Source organism: Mytilus californianus, unplaced genomic scaffold, assembly GCF_021869535.1.
Source record: "Mytilus californianus isolate M0D057914Y unplaced genomic scaffold, xbMytCali1.0.p SCAF_12, whole genome shotgun sequence".
NCBI classification, from domain to species: domain Eukaryota; kingdom Metazoa; phylum Mollusca; class Bivalvia; order Mytilida; family Mytilidae; genus Mytilus; species Mytilus californianus.
This window is the reverse complement of record NW_026262604.1, coordinates 61,799,534-61,824,580: the sequence shown is the minus strand read 5'-3', so window position 1 is coordinate 61,824,580 and position 25,047 is coordinate 61,799,534. Positions and strand designations below refer to the sequence as shown.

General features: G+C 33.1%; 1 protein-coding gene across 2 annotated transcripts in view; it reads left to right on the top strand.

The window, feature by feature from the left end:
- The first annotated feature begins 1,890 nt into the window (after nucleotides 1–1,890).
- Nucleotides 1,891–25,047, top strand: part of LOC127722151 (potassium voltage-gated channel subfamily H member 7-like) — a 194,527-nt gene continuing 171,370 nt past the window's right edge. The window contains exon 1 of one of the 2 annotated variants that reach the window (XM_052229007.1): nucleotides 1,891–2,868. In XM_052229007.1, coding sequence (XP_052084967.1) covers nucleotides 2,128–2,868 — 741 coding nt within the window. In that variant the 5' untranslated portion in view covers nucleotides 1,891–2,127. The remainder of the gene's footprint in view (nucleotides 2,869–25,047) is intronic. The other variant, XM_052229008.1, reaches the window with a different exon arrangement.

Sequence of the window (25,047 nt, the reverse complement as noted above, 5' to 3'; positions counted from 1 at the left end):
TAACTAATTCAATCACGCCGCATCTAAATTTACTTGTCCAAAGTCACAACCTTGCTAGGGGTTGTCTTCGGACAAATCTTGTTTTTAATGCAGATCTTTGGGTGACTCAATTTATCTTTTCACAAGTTTTCAAGATTGGATAAGACGTTTTAGACTTCATCATTTGGTATTAACACTTGCGTTAATAACGTCCATTTCTATCGTTCTCAAATAAATATAATTGTTTCATATGTTTCATGTCGGGGCCTTTTATAGCCGACCATACGGTATGGTTTTTTTTTCTCATTGTTGAAGGCCGTACAGTTGCCTATAATTACTTACATCAAGTTCATTTGAACTTTGGTGGATAGTTGTCTCATTGGTAATCATACCACATCTCCTTATTTTTACATAATTATATTTAATTCTTTTGTGGTGTCATTTCACACTGCTACATGAAATGACAATGTCATAATCTCGAGCAACATTATGACAAAATTGTTTCTTTGATGCTTATAATTATATATTGTCATATATGACATTGTTGTGGGGTTAACCGATTTGGCAATAAAAGTATGCTGGCATTTTTTTATCACGTAATTATCTAAAACAATTCGAATTTTCTAAGCAAGGATCTATTTGAATAATTTTGTTTTGCTCCGAATGCGATAAATATTCAATTGTACTTGCAATACTTAATACAACAGACGAAACCAGTGGAGCAGGAACTACTTAACCTTCCGGAGCACATGAGTTAAGTCTCATTTTTTGGTAGGGTTTGTTTTGCTCAATCTTTTATTTTCTTTGTAGTGACTAGTGAATTGCTGTTTGTCCTTATGTTGTTTGGGTTTGGTTTTTATTTTTGCGATTGTGTGTCGTTTTTATTGAATTTCCGGTTGTTAATTGCTGTCTTTCCCCTTTTGTACCGTGATTTGTCTGAAATAAACGTTTGGTCTGATCTAATTGTTTTTTTAAATATAATAAACATTTGACTTCCATTTAAAAAAAATTCTGGATACCTTTATGGTTGATTATACCATCTCTTCGTAACTATCACAATATTTTATATTTGCTATTCAAAAAACTTCTAACGCGATATTCAGTTCAAAATCAAATCATAGATTAGAAATATATATATATATATATATAAGCATATGTGCGACGTCCGGACCTTCTTGCACGTCATAACAAATATTTTCAAAGCCATCACAATAAGGAATTAATCTGTATACAATATTTTTTTAACAAATTGAGAAACCTTGCCAAGATCACACATGACTTGCTGAATTTTTAACGTTTGGATACTTCCAGGTTCATCAAGACATTAATAAATAATTGGATTAAACCATGGTACCAGCTTAAATGCTGCTTCAGTGCTCCTGATATCGCTTATCGCAATATATCTTTTATTATCTAATGTTTTTATTTAATAATGTAATTCTGTTTCATTTCAGGAACAATCAATACTAATGTGTACAAATAAAAACAACTGACGTGTTGGAATATCCACAACGAGTAATTCAATTAAATACCAATACTAAACAATCAGTGGTTTGGTGTGGTTTAAAGACTGGATTAACTATCATACCCGTCAAGCTTTTTAAATGACGTCATTTTCAGCACTTTCATACATATACTACTAGCGGATATTTGCATTTACTGACAATTGAAATATTGTTTCTCTAATTTAGCTGAATCAATGAATGCGTTTAGATAATAAAAGTTTCAAATCTATAACAGATTAAAATCGTCGGATATTGTGCACCGATTTTCTAGTAGGTTATTAATATTTTAAGCTTCTGTAGCTCCACAAACGGATATTGAAAGTATTTTTGTTATTTAAAAATCGAATAAAACGATTTTATGAGGACATTCTGATCTGTTTGAAAAGAAATAAATTAAAGCATTATTTCAAAAAACCTAAGTCATAATCATTTCATACAATTAAAGATACCAACATAACGAGGTTCATTTTCGTCATTGTTTTCAAATAATATTGGAATTCAATAGATAGATTAAATCAGAATAAACGTTTCAAACATAATGGTGAGCAGAATACTTGCGTAAAATGATGTAACGTCATCGCAGTATGAACTATGGTTTTTCGGTCCGCTTGATTGGTTCCAAATAAGACATAATTGATTCAAAATGATTCGGAGTAAAAAGGAAGAAAATTTACTAAAACATGCATGTGGAAATGTTTTAGAGAATCATTCAGATGGAACGGTGTTAGATAATCATTCAGATGGAACGGAACAACAACAAAATGAAATAAATATCCAGATTGCTTACGACATGGCAGAAGAAGGAATAAGTAACATGAGTGAGGAATTTACTGGTACCGAAAAAAACAGCGAAGTAGCTTCTCAGCAAGATTTAATACGGTCCCATACAGAGACCCTGTCTCTTGCTACAACACTCGATTCGACGTTATACAATACACCTATGACGTCATGTAGTGCGTTTGATGTGTATTTGACTGCTACGGAAGGCTCGTCATATTCACTTGGTGACCAGATCGTAGGATTTGACGAAAAAACCGTAAGTGATTACAAGCTGTCAACCGAAAGTAAAGATAATACGGCTAATGAACGTAGAGCACAATTGCTCCGAAGTGAACCTGATTTAAGCCACAGGGATTTACATTTGATTTCGAGGTGTGGTGGAAAAGGTGGTGAACGATTCGGAAATAGTGGCAAATTTTCACCGAAAAAATCAACAGATTCATCTGCATCTTCAAAGGATGAAAAACATGAAATTAAAAACGATGAGAAACATGAAATTAAAAATTTGAAACCAAATGGATTGTTAAAAGTGCACGTTCCCGATGATTCACATAGTATGAAAAAGGGTATAATGGGCGGGACAAAGGCCATTTTGATCCAAAAGGTAAGACGGATATTTTTTTACATTTATGTCTTTATATTTTTGTAGGACTTGGCTCTTAAAATTGTACGAAAATCTAGTACAACACCACCCTCTTTTGCATATTACAAAGCTACTTATCCAGCAACAGTTCCAGTTAAAAAAATAATTAACTCCATTTTTAGGACATTTGACTTGAAATTTGGCTCCAACAACAACATTGTACCATAAGCTATTTAGCAATTTTAACATTGCAACTCTAAGTTTTCATATTCAAATGTACATAATTATATGTCCTATTTGTCCATCTACAGTATTTCATTTACAGCACGATTTCTTTGTTGGCATTTAACGCCACTTTAAGCGAACTAGGTCTTTATGGGTGGAGGAAGTCGGAATATCAAGAGTAAACCATCGACCTTCGGCAGAAAGACTGAAATCCATGTCAATTCAGATCGGAGTTGAATACGACTCGCCACAAACTGAGTTCACACTATCAACCTTATATTTTACAGGCTAGTGATCACAGTTGATATACCCCCCATTGAATTTTTCTTCAATTATATCCTTCAGTCGAATTGCGGTAACATAAATATATATATATTCTTTAGATGATTTTAATGAAATTGGCATTTATGTCAGAATACCAGCCCAGAATAGCGATAGTAAAGTTTAAGTGAACATAGTCTGTGCATGGTACATGTATATCATATCTACAGCAGATTAATCCAGGCATCGAGTTATCTTTTTTTTTTACCTATGTTCTGGTTAGATTTGTTTTGCTCCCAATGTTTGTTTTCGAAGGCATAAAAACTTTATATATACTAGTTTCCTGTTTCCTGGCCGAACGAAAAATAATGTAGGTAAGTAGGTAAAATTATTTCTTTTTTTAAAAGATTTTACGTAAGCTATTTAGGGAAACGTTTTAAAATTCAGCGATGCTGAACCAAAAATGATTTGATTTTTATGGAGTTTAAAATATGTTAGGGTTGGCAGGAGCATGAACGGTTGGTAGGAAGGCAGGAAACAGACCTATAATTTCTGGCGTAAGTATGGATGACACATACAACTTAGAACGCCATTCACAAAACAACTAAATTAAATAATGGATCCATTATAAAATGGTCTACAATCGTTAAAGTGCATACGCCAGGTACTTCTCTTGCAGGTGAATGATACAACAAGAACTCTATAATTTTGTTACAATATCTTAAATATACATATACATGCAGAAAGATTATGGATCAATAGTTTGACATTTAGCTAATGTCGTCTCACAAGTGTTTTCTATAATCCTTCATGCTTTTCAATACACATCATCATACATTGTAACAAATGACCGTAAAGCCTTTATTATGACCCTTTCAATCTGGATTGGGTTTTTTTGGTGCTTTTCGCAGGAAAAACTATTGAAACTTTATTGTGATCCTTTTTCGCTGGGAAATCCGGTGTGTTAATGGTAATAATGTACTGCTTGGTTGACATAACTTGTCATCATATATAATTATAGTAGTTAACATTTATTTTATTTCAATTGCATTCTTAAAATTTATACTTGCTGCCGTTGACATTAAGCAGCCATTAATCTTTTAAAAGAAATGTCTCTTTTATTTGTTAAAAAAAAAAGTAAAAAAAACCCAAACATTTGATTTCGAATTTGTTGCAAGATACAATTTAACTGTCTTCCCCATAGAAAACTATCGATTTAACAAGACGATGTATTACTTCACAAGTGATGTACAGATAACTGCTGTCGTCAAAGGAACGAATCTCGGGGTCTTAGAAAAATCACAAAGTTGACACGTTGTTATTTTGAATTGCACTACATAACGCGTAATTATACGTTCATTGTCAATACTACGGTTGTCGAAAGTTCGTTAGCCTTGTCAGAAGTATACGTTGTACTTGTTGTATATAATAACGATACCTTTAATTTTTTTTAATTGATATGAAGAACTATTTTTAAATTCTTTTATTTTAGAAATAGTTTCAAAATATAGGGTTTGCCTTGTCTTTAAGATACGAATTTTTAGTAAAGCATTTTGACGTTATGTGGTTTGTCACTTAATACTGTTAGAAATCTGATAATAATTTTGGTTGTAAGTCCACAGGCGCTTGGGTATATGATACAGATATTTGTTTTGGATTTTTTTTTTAAATGTTCAATTTTGTAGTATTGGTCCATTATTTTCTATTCTATAAAACCCATACAGACCCTCATAAAGATATGTGACAAAATAAGCTCTTATCCTCAATCCTCAATCTTAAGGCCTGTTGGCACGAATTTTCCCAATGTGCAGGTTTTCTCTTTGGTGCGTTTTTCTCGGCGTATTTTCTTCTCTGTGCTTTAATTTAGTATGCGCTGGTTAAGATTGGGATTGAGGAACAGCAGTATCAAATCTGCCTGTTCTGTCAATGTAATGTGCCACTGTTTGTAGTTTGGCTTTTGTCTCTTCGGTGTTCTCGCCGTCTAGTCTCGTTAGCATAGTAGCTAAATTCAGGTTTCTGATCCCGACCTCTTTGGATATTTGTTGTAACATATCTGCTCGTTCGTTCTCATAGCAGGGACACTCCAGAAGGAAATGGTGAGGTGTTTCAGGTGCTCCACAGTTGCATGATTCTATGCCGTTGGTTTGGCCTACTCGGTTCTTGTAGTAGTTGAGTTCTGTATAGCCAGTTCTTAGTTGGGCGAATATACTGAAATGTCTTTTAGTGGGAAAATCATGCATAATTGAGTGTTTCGTAGTTGGTATTTTTTCGTAAAGGTCCCTGCCTCTCTCAGATATTTCCCATCTTCTCTGCCATTTTTCTCCTGTACTTTTATAGGCTGCCTGTTTGACGTCCTGTAGTGTTATGACGTTATTTTCCGGTGGTAGTTCTTTTGCGTCCTGTGCTGCTGTTTTTGCAAGGATGTCAGCCTCGTCATTGCCAGCTATATTGGCATGTCCTGGTGTCCATGATATGATTACATTTAGTGCTTTTTGCCTAAGATGCTCAATGTTTTCTTTTATTTCTCTTATTACGGAGATGTAGCTATTTGGGGCCCAGTTCAGTGTTAGTAATCCCACGGCGCTTTGACTGTCAGAGAAAATTTTGATTTTTTGTATTGTGTTGTACATATTTTCTGTAATGCAGTATTCAAGGACCATGAGAATCGCTATGAGTTCCGCCAGGAGGATGGATCCTCTTTGTGCCACAGGTCTGTGTAGTCTTGCAGCAGGTTTAATGTGTTCAGCATAAATAATTGCTCCTGCTCCACAGGGTCCTGGGTTCCCTAAGCATGATCCATCTGTGAACGATATTGCTTGTTCTTGTGCGCAATCTCCCATGAGTTGGTTAATGGTTTCCTGGCAAAGTTCTTGTTGCTCACTTGTCCTTGATTTTGAGTTGCCTAGTCGACTCCAATATGAAGGTTTTGATTGGGTCATTTGAGTTTCTCCCAGTCTGTAGGTAAACTCAGGTTCTATGAGATTGATGTTAATCTTCGTCTGTTTGTCCATTTCTGCTGCTTGGCTTAGTGCTTTGCCCATCGGTGTTGGGTACTTGTCATAGGTGTCCTGATCTTCATACCTCACAAGTTGCTGTTTGATGGGTTCCTGTGCAGATTTGGATTTAATCTTTGCTATCTCTTTTATGGCTATTTGTTCTAGCCTAAGGTCTATTGGCATAACTCCTGTTTCGACTTCTAGTGCTTCTCTGCCAGATGTTGTAGGCATATCCATGCATAGGATTAGTGCTTTTCTCTGTACTCTGTCAAGTTTTTGCAGGTCTTTTGGATCTGCTATTTGCCATGCTGGGCTACAGTATTCCATGACTGATCTAACTAGACTGTAATATAATTGTAATAGCTTTTCTGTCTTTACTTTGCTAATCTGTCTCACTTCTCTCAGAATAGTTAAATTCCTGTTTGCTCTTTTTTCAATGGCATCTATGTGTTTGCTAAAGGTCATTTTCTCGTCCATAATGATTCCAAGGAGCTTTGGTGTCGAGCTGTATTTGAGTTCTTTACCTTGAATCAGAATACGTTTGTCCTCTTCATCGATTGTCTTTTTTGAGAAGATGCATATTTCAGTTTTGTCCAGGTTGATGTTTACTCTCCATTTCTGAGTCCATTTCACTGCTTTTGTGATGTCATCCTTCATTCTATCCTTTAGTTCTATTATCTGGTCTGGTTTAGCTGTTTGCCAGGGTGTTCCATCATCAGCAAATTTTGTGTAGTCTCCTAGAATATCTCCCAGTAGGTCGTTGATAAAGATGTTGAATAATGTGGGAGCAAGAACTGATCCTTGTGGCAGCCCTATCTTTGTTTCAAATTCTTCGCCTACATAGTTTTCAAAGGTGCATCTTGCCATTCTGTTATTTAGGAAGTCTTTAATCCAGGCCCATGTTTTTCCTCTAATACCCAGATGGTGTAATTTCACTAATAGTCCCTCTCGCCAGATTGAATCATATGCCTTTTCTAGGTCAATAAGACATGCAAGGGTGATTTCTCCTTTATTGAATTTTTCTATCGTGTTTTGGATAAATCTGATAAGGCAGTTTGATGTTGAGTGTTTTTTCCTGAATCCTTCTTGTTTTTCTTCTATAAGCTTCATTCCTTCTATGAACGCTGCCAGCCTGTTAAGAACAATTTTTTCGGTAATTTTGCACATGACACTGGTTAGACTTATAGGGCGGTATGATGATGGTGAGTAGTAGTTGGTTTTCCCTTGTTTCCTCAGGAATTTGATGTTTGCTGTCTTCCATTCCTGTGGTAACCGGCCATGTTTTAGTGTGAGGTTCACCATAGTTCGTATTGCTTCTATGAGGTTTTCTCCTGCAAACTTAAATAGTTCTGGGAAGTGGCTGTCAGCTCCAGGTGATTTACCTATTTCTAGTAGGTATATTGCTGCTTCAACTTCGTCCGTCGTAACCTCATAGTCCAGTTTATGTTCTCTTTTTGTCAATCTTTTCTCCAGTTCACATATTCTTTTGTATTCCTCTTGAGTCTGTTTGTAGAACTCTTCGTCAAATTCATCGGTCTTTAGATGTTTACCCTCAAAAAATGTTTTTTGCAAAATTTTACATTTTTCTTGATTTGAAAAGGCTGGTGGTTCGTCTTGTTCTATTAATGGTAGGATGGTGTTGCAATCTTTCTTTTTGGTCAATTTCTTATAAGTAGTCCATACCTCTTTTGAATTTCTGGATGTATTGATCTGGTCTACTAAGCGTTCACTCCAATCATTCATAGCTTTCTCCTTTTCATTTTCAAACTTTACTTCTGCTGTAACAAGGGCTTCTTTGTTTTGTGGGATGTTTCTCTTCCTATATTGCCTTTGTTTATAGTTTAAGTTTTTCTTTGCTTGGTTAACATCATAATTCCACCATGGAGGTTTAGTTGATTTTTTATCTTTCATCTCTTTTTGGCAAATAACTTCCTGCATTGTTTTGTCAATAGCCGCTTTAAGTGATTGATATACTTCGTCTACATTGTCATTGCTTGGATTATTCAGTAGCCATTCTTCCATGTTCTTTTCAGCCTGTTCTTTCCATTTATTCCAGTCTACTTTGTTAATTTGCCATACTTTCCTTTTTGATGTGTTGTTTTGTTCCTTTTTGCATACATCAAGTTCTGTTAGTATGCATATATGGTCAGATCGTACGTTTTCGTGGGCTAATGTTGAGCAGTTTTGTACTTTATTTTTTGTGCTGGGTGTTATAATTACTAGATCAATGACACTTTTGGTATTCCGTCTTGTAGGCTGGCCATCATTTACACACAGCATGTCTGTTTTGGTCAGGAAGTTTTCAATTATTTCCCCTGCCTTGTTTGTCTTGTCATTGTTCCATTCTAAGCTTTTAGCATTAAGGTCTCCCATTATAATCAATTCATGCTTGTTGTCTTGTTGTACCTTTTGAACTTTGGTTGTTAATTCTTCAAGTTGTTTTGTTTCTTCTGGTGGAATGTAGGGTACTAGCAGATTGAATATGATGTTGTTATCTGTGTGTATGGTAGCTGCTACGCTTTCATAGTTTGTGTCTTCGAAGTCTGTGAATTTAGTGACTGTGAAGTTGGTTTTGTGAGTGTTGATGCAAATAGCCACGCCCCCGCCTTTTCTTCCTTTACGTGGTTTGTCAAACACTTGCCAGTCTAAAAATGTTAATTTTTTATTCTCCTCTTGGTGGGTTTCATTTAAACAAACAATATCTACATCATAACTATTTACAATATGTACAAGTTGTACGTAAGCCGTACTAATGGCCTGTGCATTCAGGAAGAGGAGTTTCATTCTGTGTATTCAGTATGCTGTAGAGTCTCCTCTTGTTGATTATTTCAAGGTATTTTTTACACCTTGTTGATGTTGCCGGGTGTATGTTCCCACAGTTTACGCAACACGGGGTGTTTTTGCAGTCTTTTATCTTGCAATTTTCTTTACCACAGTTTGAACATGTAGCTAGATTTAGACAGCGCTTGCCAATGTGTCCAAATTTGTTGCAATTGTAACACCTCACGACTTTGACAGGTTGTTCTGCTTGAAATTTGGAATATGTTGTTGTGCCGGGATGGCAGTATCCTTTGGAGACGATAGCTTTTTTTTCGTCCTCGTGGTCAGCAAAGGTTACTTTTACTACTGGCATAAGTTTCCCAGTGTCTCTGTACTTTTTTCTTTTCACTTCTTTAATTTTGTAAAGGTGTGACAGATCTACTGATAGATTTTCCTCTGATAGATGGACAGGAATATTATGTAAGTAACAAGAGCTTGTTCTGTGGTTTATAGATCTTCGTTTGTGTGCTACAGACTTTTCACCAAATACTGATGTGTTTATTGGCCACGAATTAATTATTTTGTCCCTTGTTTTCTGGTCTTTCAGGTGGATAGCTATTCCCCCTTTTGGTAGGCTATACGCCTCTTCTATTTGATCTTCAAGTGCTTTGATTTTTGTTAGCTCTTTTCTGATTGTTGTACTGTCTGTAACTGTGTTTGGCTGTTCTATGTTGTCTATAATTATAATTTTTTCTGGGTCTTTCTTCTCTCTCAGTGCCTTTGGTAGTTTTCCTTCTGTGTTCTGCTTATGATTATTACTTTGCAGATAACCTTGTCCTATTGTTTTTGTGATCTTATATGTCTATTGCTTTTGTGTTGTTGGGTCGCGTCCTCTTGGCCTGTCTTCTAAATCTCTTTTTATTTATACTCGGAATGTTTTAGTACCTTAAATAAAGTTCAGTATCTTATTAGTAGTGACTAATTAATAAATTCTCCATTATCTTTTTACTATTACATTAAATTCATCTTGGCCTGTGTTGATAGTGTAACAGGTTAAATGTAATCGGATAGCTCCTGGGATCGACGAATTCATTAGAGTGAAAAAAATATCACCAGTACGTGAAGGATTAAAGCGACTTTACTGGAAGAACGAGTGACATATGATGCTCTGGCCTCAGGGAATGGTAAACAGTTACATTTTAAAATCATAATGAAAGCAATCACTTGAAACGATGAGCTAATAATACAGGTCACATCGAGGCTAGCTTTGATGTGAAAAAGTCGGGAGTCAATATTATGGTAAACTCCTATTTTGTGTTAGGTCGAAACCTATGGGTTTTAATTAGCTACTTTCACTACACATTGGGTTTTCATATAATTTTAGACAATCAAAAACACACAGTGCTTATCGGGCACTTGAATTTGTTTGAACAAAATTTGTTCAATACATATTTAGTAGTACAAAATGAAATCGTAAGTTTAAACAACCGAAAATAAATAACAAGTAACATTAAAACTGTTTTAATATCCCAAAATGTTTGGGTCCACATTGATCTGCATCGACAATATTTTGTCTTTTGCTTTTTGTCTTTGTTTGTAAGTCCGTTTTATCGGAAGTTGGTGGTCGATGTGGTCTTTTATACTGTAACCCAATATGTTTTGATAATTCCTTTTATCCTGATTGTATTCTCATTATTTAGTTCAATCTGTTTCCTAAAATTGACAAACAACACTATGAATATTATACCATTATTGAAGTAAAATGTCAAACTGAATGTAGTGAAAAAATTACGAAATAAGTTCAACATGAACAACACTACGTCTAATATTTATATATAGAAAGCTTACTAGTGTTAGCTAACTCCTACCTATCCTCATCGTATCCGCTGGGAATAAGTCCTTCACAAACAAATTATTTACCTCATATTTTTATAAAATTAATTAAATTGTATTCTATACTATCTATAGCTAAAACTTTCAACACATATAAGACAACAAACTTATCCGTAGTTTAACACATCAAACATAAGTGTATAAAATGACGTTTTAGACGAGTGATATTAACCATAAAATCATATTTTTAATGCACCCACCTAACATACGGCTAAATGATATACCATTCGAAAGCATATCATCTGCCCTATCTTTTTTGCCCGGTCGTCAAATATTCGTACGGTGCAATGTCCGTGAAATCACGATGAAAGGTCAAGGTCGCATACTTTCTAATTTTACAAGATGTCAGCATTTTTGCATACTCTGTCTTCTGAACAATAATATTTTGTATGGAAATATGAAAATCTGTTAGAACAGATGTTAACAGTCACTTATCAAACGCACTTTAAAATATTAGTGACGGATTTTTAATAAATAGCGCCTTTTCCAGAAATTCCAGTAAAAATGATAAAATTGCGTTGAAACCAAAATTTTTCTCTGTTATTCATTTGTAATTCACCATAGAACCAAATAACATATTCTATTTAGTGTTTAGGAAGGTTTTGACATCATCAAATTACTACAATTACCTTTCATGATAATTAAACAGCCAATTATAACAACTCGTGCAGTTATACCATCATCTGCAAAAAGATAGCTTTTTTGCTGTTCTATGTTAATAAAATTTGTATGTACCAATCTTTTAAAGCTAATTAATTTCTTGAAATACATTGACACATACTGCAAATCTATTTTTTATTTGAAAATTCTAGCAGTTCGCTATAAGTACACTTTCACTTCCTGAGTACTAGTAGTTAAAATATTACACTGTAGTGTAAAGATGAATGATTGATTGTTTAACTCCACTTTCGGCACTACTGGCTACTAAATCAAATTGATAATGGAAATGGGGAATGTGTTAACGAGACAACAACCCGACAAAAAAGCAGAAAACAGACCAAGGCCACCAATGGGTCTTCAACACAGCGAAAAAATTATGTACCCGGAATCAGTCTTAAGCTGGCCCCTGAACAAAAATGTGTACTAGTTTAGTGAAAACGGACGCCACACTAAACTCCGAAACATATAAAATTAAATATTAAGATTAACAAAGCCCAGAGGCTCCTGACTTAGGACAGGCGCAAAAATGCGGAGGGGTTAAACATGTTTTGTGAGATCTCAACCATCCTCTTTACCTCTAGCAAATGAAGAATAAACAAACACACAGCAATACGCACAGTAAAACTCAGTTAAAAATAAGTCCGAGTCCGATGTTAGAATAGGTAACTGATGAAATTAACAAAGTGACGGTGATACATAAATTAACAAAGGACTACAGCAGATTACTGACATGCCAGCTCCAGACCTCATATATCTTCATCATAATTACACAGTATTTTGTGGCGATCAGTTTATATTGGAGGCGGAAGCCGGAGTGCTCAGAGAGATCAACCGACCTTCAGCAGAAAGCTGACAATCCCCGTCAAATATACTTTAATTATATTTATTAGTATGAATGACGAAATTACTTTGTAGGTGTCACACAAAAATTCAACCAATCATCATCAATGGCCTTTTGTTAAAGTAGTCAACCTCTAATCAAACAAAGCAGTTTTGATGTAGATGTTGTAAATTACTACAACTACATGTTGCAAGTAAATTTTCTTAATAAAAACTGATTATATAAATATGCATTTAAACCAATTCTATTCTAAATTCAATTGCCTATGGTTTTGCATTTAAATCTTATTGTAACTGTACCACAGAATATTCTCATTTAAGACATCAGAAAACAAGAGCGCCGTTTCATACAAGTGATAGGTTGTGCTTGTTATAAAGCCAGATTTAATGCACCATTTTATACGCAACAAAATGTAGTATCAAGTCAGGAATATGGCAGTTGCTTTCCATTTTCGTTATATGTGTTTGAGCTTTTAATTTTGCCATTTTATAAAGGACTTTCAGTTCTGAATTTCCCTTGAAGTACGGTATTTTTGTCATTTAATTTTTTAGTAGATCATCTGTCACGCATTGCTTATACATTGGCTTATATAAGAATGAGGCAGTCTAAAACTATAGTCATAATTTTTTCGTGCATAGGTTTCATATCAATAATAAGTGATATTAGTTGACGTGAAAAAAAACCATACCAAGTGGTATGCATAAGTGTAAATAACATGGGTTAAAACAATCTGTTTAAAATTAAGATCTGTTGCAACTCGCATGTTCTCAAATGAGGATAACAAAATCAGAGATCTATATAGTAATTAGATTGTGTTAAGGTAAGATTATGAGATGTAATGGCACATTTGATTTGCTTACTATTTAACTATTTTTTATCATGAAAAAAATCCCTTCATGTACAATCTACATACATGTATGTGCACTTTAAAGACAAACCGACGTAGGGACGCAAGGTTTATATCTTACATAGATATCTGATCTAGCTGGTTTTCAATTTCAAAAAACAGATAACACCATGAGCAAGCAAAAAAGTCGGACAAACAAACTACACTCTTTGAAACACTACACCGAAATGTGCGAACACTACCTAACATCTGTGGTAAATGCATTTGCTCAGTAAGAATATATTCAATCTTCCACAATATTAATTTTCTGTCATATTTAGTAAAACAACTAATAACATATGTAATGATGAGCTAACATTTAAAAGAATCAGCCGGATTTGTGATTGAAAAGGCGCATTGTGCGAACAGTATTCATTTGATTATTGATTGAGAATAAACTTCGTCTTTCGACATCGGAAACACATTTTTACTATATATACCTTGTTTATTCATTAAAGCACTTTCATACCCCTATTCGAATATGGTTAATCATTTTCTTCCGATATTTACTATATTATCTAGCCAAAGAAAAGCCAAATGATCCATATTTGTAGATGGTGTTTTTATAGGGCAACTGCAAAAGTTTCATTGGAAGGCTGCATCTAGACCTATATCATATTAATTAAAGTTTACAATGATGCAAAAATTCTCTCGGCCTATAAACGATAAATTATGTATATTTTTGACATATAGATATTTATACCTGAAGAATTATTTAGCTTTGAGTGCAATTTTATCATTTTTGGAATTTTTTTTAAGAAATGCAATTTTATGTAATTTAAAATATTGCGCAACTAACATTTTAGTTTGCATTTGATTTGGAATTATGGTATTTTGTTTTATAAGATTCAGACAATGTTTAGATGAAAAATATCATACAGGTACCAGAAAAGGGCATTTTGTTTAATTCTAGCAAAATTTTGGAATATTCATATTTGACCTTTAACCTTGATTTAACAAAAATTGCACCGTACGAATTATTGACGACCGGGCAAAATAGAAATTACAGGTAATAAGCTTTCGAATGATGTACAATATAGCCGTATGTTAGGTGGGTGCATTAAAGTCGTTAACTAAGCGTCTTCTTGAAAAATGTCACTCGCCTATTTTGTGGTTATTTTCTAATTTCTAACCATATTCTCTAAACGTTCATGGCGACTTATTATTTAAAATCTAGAATCGAATGAACATTTTTTTTTATTAGTTTTACTTTGATCGCAAATTCGTCATTAATTTAATCATGAACAAAAACAAACAAAAAATGGCAGCAGCATCGTTTTTATGACAAAACTTGAAAATTTACTCCGAGAATTTAAATACATTTACAAAAGTTTCCGTTTATGAGTCAGGCATTAGACGGTTGTTGGAAGTAAAGCACCTAACCAATGAAGTCAAGACACAAACGTTACAAGACTGTTTATAAAAGTCTGCTTATGGCAATCATTCCAGGCCTCCATGTTTATTTATTCTTATCTTTACATTATTGTCAATAGTCGATGTCATATTCCCATGGATGATATAATAAGGGCTGTCACTTACATGTAAATCTTCAATTTTCTCAGAAATTGACCAATTACTATTGTGTCCATATTAATTTCTGCACGAGATATCATGCAATTTCACTTAAATAGAAATCCATTCTATATATATTGATCATATCTATTCCATATTGTTATTGCAGAAGTGCTTTGTAAATATTTTGCTTGTATATATAAAAGTGAGGACATATGATATGATTGCCAATGAGACAATTATCCATCAGAGTTCAAATGATGTGAATATAAGCAATTATAGGTTACCGTACGTCCTTCAACGATGAGAAAACTCCATAAAATATAGTCAGCTAATGAGATGTGGTATCATTTCCAATGAGACATGTATGCAGTGAACATCAACCGGATATTATTGGTGTACCTATATGTTGTAAAACATTTGGTTAATAAAGAATTGAAGTGTACTGTGATCTCAAAACTACTAACAGATAATGTAATGAAAAAGATTTCAAAATTGTGTCTTATTAAAAAGACATTAAATCATAAAATATTCAAATAGAATAAAAAAAAATAATAATTCTATTCGGTATTAATTCCAGTCAGAAAAAAAACAATTTTATGAAAGTCTTATATCAAAGTTTTTCAAAGTTTTTCAAATAACCTCTTGGAAAAAAAAATTGTTTAATCATTTTATACTTCTTGTTACTTTACAGTGTAAATACCAATCTTAAAGGGATGGTCATAAATCATTTTAACTTTGTGACAACATTTTTTTCTTAGTGTCTTTTTGATTTTTCTTTCTTCAGACTTTGCAATAATTCAAAACATTGTCTTTATGTGTTAAACAAAAAAGTATGAAGACAATATAACTTCGGTTGATGACAAGCTTCTGTAGATTTTACAAGTTCAGAACTATGGTCTTTAATCAAATCTGATATTTCCATATCTAAACTAATCCCATGTTAACTCAATGAATTCTTCCGATGTGTAATTTGTCTTTAATAATGTGTGCGTTGTTCTCATGTACGAACGATCAAAGTCGGAGTATCTATTAATTTTCTCTGAGTATCCAATATGGTAGAGGACATTGTTTGTTTACTGTAATTGGCCTTCAAGCTCAATTTATCTTCTTCACGTCTTTATCATACCATTGTTGTTAGATGTATAGATTGCGATACAATCATAACCAAATGAAGAAATACGTTTTTGATATGATATATAAAAAAAGGAGAGGTGGTATGATTGCAAATTAAATGAGACAACTATTCACCAGAGTTCAAATGAAGTGGAAGTAAGCAATTATAGGTTACCGTACGGCTTAAACAATGAGATGAGCAAAACACATACCGTAAAGCTAGCTATAAAAGGCTGCGCCAAGAAAATGTGAAACAATTCAAACGAGAGAACTAACGGCCTAATTTATAACAATTCCAGTGTGCCAAATACCTAAGGCTCGACTAAGCACGTGCCTATACATAAATTTGACAATTATATACCCCTTTGAAATAAAAATAAAATAAAAATAAATTACACATTTTAATTCTAATGCGTATTATTATTTATACGCGGCCCGTCCGTATTTGAATTCCGATACTAGTATTCTGGTTAAATGGTTTCATCGGCAACTAGAAAAGATACTACTGTGCAATGCGACGCGTCAAGTCCTACCTGAGATAGACAATGGGAGACGAGAGAACTTCTAATCTATCTCTTCTTCATATCCACCGACACCTCAATGTTGATGTTGATGCGAGTATAACTGATTTTATTGGCAGAAAAAAACCGTCGACTGGACTTTGAATAAGTGTATGATTGACTTTGTGTATGAAACTGGATCTTAAAGATATATTCATTAAAAGCTCAGAAATTTTAGATTTGTTTAACCAATTTTAGCCCAATGAGTTAAACAATTTAGTTCGAAAAAGTTGAAAATCATTTTCCTTGACCCTCTGGGGGCCTTAAGCTTATTTACTGCATAACAAATTTTTGCCCCGCTCTCTGCACGTTAAAACCACTTGCAACAACTCCTTGAGGGGTCTGCTGAGAGGCAAAATGTCTGTCCCTATCCAATAATTCAAATTTCCAGACTTTCATCCAGAACGACACGTATTACAGGAGCTAGTGGCTAACTATTGTATTTATTATAAATTTGTTTTTGTCCTGAACATGCATAACTATTTGCCACTGGACTTTTAGCAATCAATCAATCATCTAGCTTTCAGTAACTTCTTGAATTTTGTTACGATAGTATGAACAGAACATAAGTTCTGCCTTAGGCATCGACTGTGTGTGTGTGTATGTATTTTTGTGGCTGGGGTGAAGGTTTAAGAATCAAAATATGGATGGTCGATGTCTAGCCCAAAAGATAGTATTATTATATAGTAGTCTCAGTGTTTACGTGCCAATTTTTTTAATGAATTCGAAGGATCGTCAATATGTACTATCAATTAAGGTATATATCAACTATCCTCAATCAGAAAAGAATATATAAGAAAATGCCCAAACAGGGTGTACTGCTTAATTAAAGAGCTACGCTGATCTACGCTGGGCAATGCATATTGTAAATATTTTTTTTAGATTTCCGATTGTACTGCCTTAATTCACCAGTCAGATGTAATTGTAAAATTATTCATAATTCTTCGATCTTTTCTTCATGTATATTATTATCATGATAAAATAACCAGTGAATTTAATATTTATGTACACAAAATTTTGCAACTGAAATGCTGAAAACCGTTTTCCGTCGAAGCCCCCCAGACCCCCTGCCGAAATGTGTGCCTACAGTTGATTGAATACCTACATGTAGATACGCCCCTGAATTCAATTTACGAAAAACAATTATGACAGACATGGACTATCGATAACCACTGAACTACACTCCTGACTTGGAAACGGGCACACACATGTGTGCAATAAAAAGTTTCAATGATGAATTTGATAAACTACATCGTAACTCGAACATGAGTTTTTTTTGGATTGTCTCACAATTAAGGAGCTTTTAAAAGTAAATGATATAATTATTCCACATATGCATGTAAGTTGAAATATAATAAACATCCCACTTGACACTGAATAAAAGATGGCATAGTATTAACTTTTGAACATGATGTAGACCAATCACAGTTCATATAACATTTCAACACTTTTTGCTTATCGAACCATTGTTGATATCACGTTTAAACTTATAAACATGATAAAAGGCGTATAATCAAAACAGAAAAAATTAAAACAATCGTTTCCCTTGTCCCTTGTAGTGATACCGGTTTTTCCACCGGAATGTTAGATAGGTAAGTTGCTCCTGGTTGTCATGTAAAACGATGAGCAACTGAACTCATGCAGTGTTGTTATGTTTGGTCAGCCTGTGTATTCAAACTTTCTTATTTAAGTTATGAGTCAATTGAACTTATATTGAATACAAGAAACACTGGGACACTTAAAGACTGTCTTTACATACGAAAAATAGAAGTAAACATTAAAGTTTGTAATATTTTCATTGCTTTGATAGGCTAAACAAGAGTGTTTTCAATTAATTTGTTTTATAACGAATTTGATATCAACACAAGACAGTATACTAAACCACTGCATTGTTATGCGTGTTCGAAAAATAGATTGTAATGTTAATATGATTCTCGTTTAAACAATACTTAATATGGTTAAATTGCCTAAACACTTCTTGATATGGTTAAATCGTTTAAACACAACTAAATAAGGTTAAATCGTTTAAAAACAACTTCAGTAATTTGATATAGTCAGTAACAATCTTTCCATTGATAACAAATATTTCATCTTTAAGTTTTACTATGCAGCTAAGTCGGTTTCTTAATTATAGTGAAGACTTGCAGTGCTGCTCTCAATCTGCATCACATATCGCAAAACAAACCACTTTGAGTGCATGTTTTCCGAAACGGTCGATAGTATCGTTCCATTGCCATTATTATATTAAATAGATCGAAATGTTGTGTATTTCAGTAAAAAGTAAAATCACAAAAATACTGAACTCCGAGGAAAATTCAAAAAGGAAAGTCCCCAATCAAATGGCAAAATCAAAAGTTCAAACACATCAAACGAATGGATAACAACTGTCATATTCCTGACTTGGTACAGGCATTTTCTTATGCAGAAAATGGTGGATTGAACCTGGTTTTAAAGCTAGCTAAACCTCTCACTTGTATGACAGTAAGACAGGATACCACAAACAAACAAAAACTAGAAAACATATCAAGATCAGAAACAAATGTCAGTAATAGTCTTCTGTCATACCATATGTCAAGTTTAAATCGCAAAGTCTAGAAATGTTTCGAATACATTTAGAGGGGACAATGTACCAAACATCTTCCATTAACTCTTATACTCTAAAGGAAAACCATATAGTATAACTAAAGACAACCAACTACTGTCAATTTCGGTCATTTTGAAATGTGCATAATCTCTCGTGTCTATGGTGGAGCCAGAATAGTTACTGCAGTTCAGACACCCCGTTTCTGATAGGGTTCGTTTTGAAAAATCTTCATTGTTGTCTGTTTGGTATCTCACTAGATTTGTATCTCACTAGATTTGTATCTCACTATATTTATATCTCAATAGATTTGTAATTCACTAGATTTGTATGTTATTATATTTATATCTCAATAGATTTGTATCTCACTAGATGTGTGTCTCACTAGATTGGTATCTTACTAAATTTGTATCTCTCTAGGTCTGTATCTCACTAGATGCGTACCTCACTAGATTTTTATCTTATTAAATTTGTAGCTCACTAGATTTTTAGCTTACTAAATTTGTATCTCACTAGATGTGCGTTGCACTAAATTTGTATCTCACTAAATTTGCATCTCACTAAATTTGAATCTCACTAGATTGGTATCTCACTACATTTTTATCTCACACTAGATGTGCATTGCACTAAATTCGTATCTCACTAGATTTTTATCTCACTAGATGTTTATCTCACTTGATTTGTATCTCTCTAGGTCTGTATCTCACTAGATTTGTATCTCACTAGATATTTGTTTATATCACTAGATGCGTGTCTCACTAGATTTGTATTTCACTAGATGTGTATTTCACTAGATTTGTATCTCTCTGTGTATGTATCACTAGATGTGTAACCCACTAAATTTGTATCTCAATAAATTTGTATCTCACTAAATGTATATCTCACTAGATTTGTATCTCTCTAGGTCTGTATCTCACTAGATTTATCTCATTAGATTTTTTTCTCACTAGATTTTTATATCACTTGATGTGTATTGCACTAAATTTGTATCTCACTAGATTTTTATCTCAATAGATGTGTTTTGCACTAAATTTGTATCTCACTAGATTTTTATCTCACTAGAGTTGTATCTCTCTAGGTCTGTATATCACTAGATTTGTATTTCACTAGATTTTCACCTCACTAGATGTTTATTTCACTAGATTTGCATTTCACAAGATGAGTATTTCACTAGATTTGTATACTTGATTTGTATCTCACTAGATTTGCATCTCTCTAGGTCTGTATCTCACTAGATGTGTATATCCCTAGATTGTTATCTCATTAGATTTTATCTCACTTGATGTGTATTGCACTAAAATTTTATCTCACTAGATTTTTATCTCACTACATTTTTATCTCATTAGATGTTTATCTCACTAGACTTGTATTTCACTTGATTTGTATCTCACTTGATTTTCATCTCACTAGATGTTTATCTCAGTAGATTTATATTTCAATAAATGTGTTTTTCACTAGATTTGTATACTTGATTTGTATCTCACTAGATTTTTATATCACTAGATTTTTATATCACTAGATTTTCATCTCACTAGATTTGTATTTCACTAGATGTGTATCTCACTGGATTTGTATACTTGGTTTGTATATCACTAGATTGGTACAGCTACTGATGGACAAACAACACCAATTTTAAACACTTAAAACGCAAACAAAATTACTTTCATGAGATTTGCCTCCAAAATACGCTCAAGACTAAGATTCATATATATTTAATACTGTAAATAAAAAACTAAACAAACTCTTTAGACTAAATATAACTGTCAAAATATAAATGCACTTCTGGCAGCAGGAACTAAACATAAGTTAACCGTAATCATACAGACATTTTTTACTATTATTGTTTATTTGTTTTTAAGTCTCATTGGCCAGATGTTATTTGAATAAAAGAAATGTATGGTAGACTCAATTGAGAAACAACACAACGACACAAATAAATAAAAATAACGTTTCATACATATTTAAAGTAATAATAATAAACTCTATATTTTCAGAAAGTAACACAGGTAATAAAATAGTTAATACCCCCTTTTTTCCCCTTTTTTCCCCTTTGCCGTTGCCTTTCTACGTCTACACATAAGCTTACACCATGTTTTTAAAAGACGATAACACAAAAATAAAGGAATAGTAGATACTCAAAACAATACTTATACACTGTGTACACGAGCACATATATAGTACAAGTAGATAAATACCATTGACTCGTCTGTTTATAAAAAAACGCAGATTTATATTATTAGGTAATATACAACAATGTATATTTTAGGTAGAATTTTCCAAGATTATTTCTATTTGACATAAATGTTCAAGATGTTTGTCTGGTCTTAAATCAGAACAAATTAACTTTACAAAAACAGACGGTGTAGATTTCAACCGATAATAAGTTTCAGCTACATTCTAAGAAATCTGAGACGAAGTTATAATTTTATTTGTTGATCAGAACCTCGACATTTTTATCGATAACATTGGAGGATATTACCAATTAACCCTTTGTTTCCCATAGCCATACAACAAATTTATTCCTGAATCAATTTTTGTCCAATGTATGATTGAAATGTGAGTAAAGCCTTATAGTCTGTGCTATAGAGTGGTTTATTCTTAAAGAGACATACAGAAATAATTAACTGAACAGCCCTTCAAACAGCTGCTTCTAAACATTTTAAGAAAATTGGACGTTTTAACACGTTATATATCAATTATTTACAACATTTAATGTCCTTTTCGACTATTAATAAAAAAAATCTAAATGATTAGACTAATACCAATATTGTACTTTCAGTTTTAACTTTTCATGTTATTCAATTCTAACGACATCTTGAAAGATATGAACTGTCCCCTTCCACAAAACAAATTAATAGTCCGTTAAGGTAGTACCTAACACTACAGGGAGATAACTCTGTAAAAATCAACTAAACGTTTTAATTACGTTGTATTGTTAAGGAAATATTAAGCTTCTCAATGATCAAAATTGGTGTTTGTCAAACAACTATATAACCAATGAAATTTTTCTGATAAAGTGGTTGTTTCAAATTTTTTGAAATTTTTATATTTTTGTCAAAGGGTCAAAGTAAACATTTGGTCAAAATTTTATGAAAATTAAACGAGCCAAATTAATATTAGTCAAGGTGTTGGGTACCACCTTAAACTATCTTAAATTAGTACTAACGAAACTGTACTTACTGATCTTCAAATGTATCAGAAGAAGTTGTGGCAATTTCCAATGTTTTTGTTTCTTCATTCAAATGATCACATACGAAAGCTGTAAACAGCTGTATTATTTACTTTTAAAACAATTTCAACAACTTTACAATTTTATGTCAGTGAAATGAACATGATTGTTTAATATACTGAGGTATACATTGCTTTGGAAGACAATTTTAATACAATATTGCAAATGTTAGGAGTTTATTAATTATTTTTTCAAGGAGATACATGTATTGTATGTTTGCCAATAAGACAACTATCCACCAACGACCAAATGAAGTGGAACTATAAGCGATATATGTATAACTGACCACAACAATTTACCAAAATTAGACAATATTGGCCAATACCCCAACCAAGAATTTATAAAAAACAGTCAACCTCTATTCCTAAAAAATTCAAATTTTCCATACATGTTTTTGTTAAGAGAATTTCTTTAACTGGTCCTAAAATCAACAATTGACGAATTTTTAAATATTTAATAAAAATTTAGTAGTATTTACAAGATCTTTTAGCATTACGACAGTTATTAGAGGGTCCAGTAATATACGATCAAAAGTACCATGTCTGGACGCTAGAAAATAGGATTAATTATTCCAGGGATTATATGTCATCTTAAACTGATCCTTTCTAATCAAACTTGGCAGTAAACCAGTTATGTTAAAGCTCCATAAGTGTAATTATAGCAGATTATCAGTGCTTTAAGCAGAAATTGATGATGTCGGCACAATATATGGGCAAAAATCAGACAATGCAATTACGTTGTTTCTGATATTTAACGAGCCACTCGGCAACCTATTCATTCATAAGACGTCCACAAATACAAAAGAACATAAGATAGAAAGATTAGTTACCAGTAACAACGCTAAAGGTTCATTAGTCTGAAGACTTCGAGGTAGTATTAATGATGTAATAACGAGAATATCTTAGTACTACACATCTCGATTCATTAGTAATTGTAATCAAGGTTATTTAAAAGAAGTTTGTTGATGGGTTAACTCGGCCGACTCACTAAGAAACTGATTTAACTCCGAAAATAGTTAAAGGGGCATTAGCTACGAGATATAAGAAAAAATTAAATATATTTTATTTTGTTCAATCATTAATGAAACTGAAATAAGTGAAATACTGATTCGTTTTTAGCAGCCAGTTTAGTTCAATCTTGTCAAAGTAAGCTAAGAAACATCGCTGATTAATTATTCCCTTGCAAGTGAATATTTCGACCTCATTTAATCTGTATGCATATGCCCTTCAATTTAACCCATTAGCTACAGATTGTTTACGCATGAATTGGTCGTGTTCAGCCATAAAAAGGAAAAGAATGTCAACATTGAAAGTGAAACAAAAGAGAACCATTTTGTTGACTGATTCGATCCACCAAAAATCATTCTTATACAGGTAAAAACGAGTATCAACTTTACTAATAACTATTTCTAGGCATCTCAATAAATACTAAATACTATATATAGCCGATAGCCCAGCAATACTGGTGGACCCCATATTTTATTAATTTAAATATAATTGATAAACACAATATACATAAAGCATAAGTATCAATAAATTCACTTTCATTAAAGAGTTCAATAGAATAATTAGTAAATTGTGTTCAAAAATATTTTGCTCTGTCATCAACGATCCCGCCGGCCAGGAAAAACCAACAAAAACGAGTCACCTCGGTCAAACTCCATTTAAACTGCAGTCAAAAGACTACATTTCAAATAAAGTGGAAAATGTGGGAAACCTGTGTCCAAACCCAAATGCTCGGAAGACCGTCTCGAGAGTTATACTTGGACTGTATATAAAGTAAATATACTATATATATGTAATAAGTAATAACTTAAGTTACTCTTTAGTAAAATATCTAATTCCTACTAAATACAAATTAGAATAACAATACAATTGAAAATGAACTTTATTTCACTGTTGTCCAGTCTGATGCTTGGCTAGAAGTGACCAACAAGGGAAAATATTCCCGCTAAATATCAATATCACGTGATATGTATATATACGTGTACATACGAAGTACCCGTATCAATAGTATTCACTAGTACCGTTATTACAGTAATTTCCCACTATACTATCGAACCGTTGGAAATTATAAGTATCAACTTTACTAATAACTATTTCTAGGCATCTCAATAAATACTAAATACTATATATAGCCGATAGCCCAGCAATACTAGAACCACAAAGAAAGGGCGGGTAAAGTACAGTTTACAACCCAAGTGTTTGTGAAACTGACATTCTCTTTTCAAATGTATCATCTATGTACCCGTCCTTACTTGTGTCGGACTTCCACCTCCCGTGTCTCTTAATGCACCTTTCGTTCACATCAGACTGGGCAGCAGCGGTAGCACCGCCTGCACGCAGAGAATGTAAACCTAGATTAAGATTAGGTGCGACAATTTTTATCCTTTTTACAATATTTTCTTTAGCTGATGTATAACTCATCTTCTTATTCTTATGTATCAATTTAGCTATACCCCTTGATCTAAATATAGGTCTAAAAACAAATAAATCAGATTTCTCATCTAAATTAGCTAACTGAATATATCTATTGTACATATTGAATGGACAAGCTAAAGTGCTACCTTTTGAAATCAAAATTTTATTACCCTGTCGGTATTGATCAGTTTTACTGCGTAAAATGTGAATCTCTAAATAGTTATCGAAAACTGTGATATCTTGACATTTTAAAGAGCTAA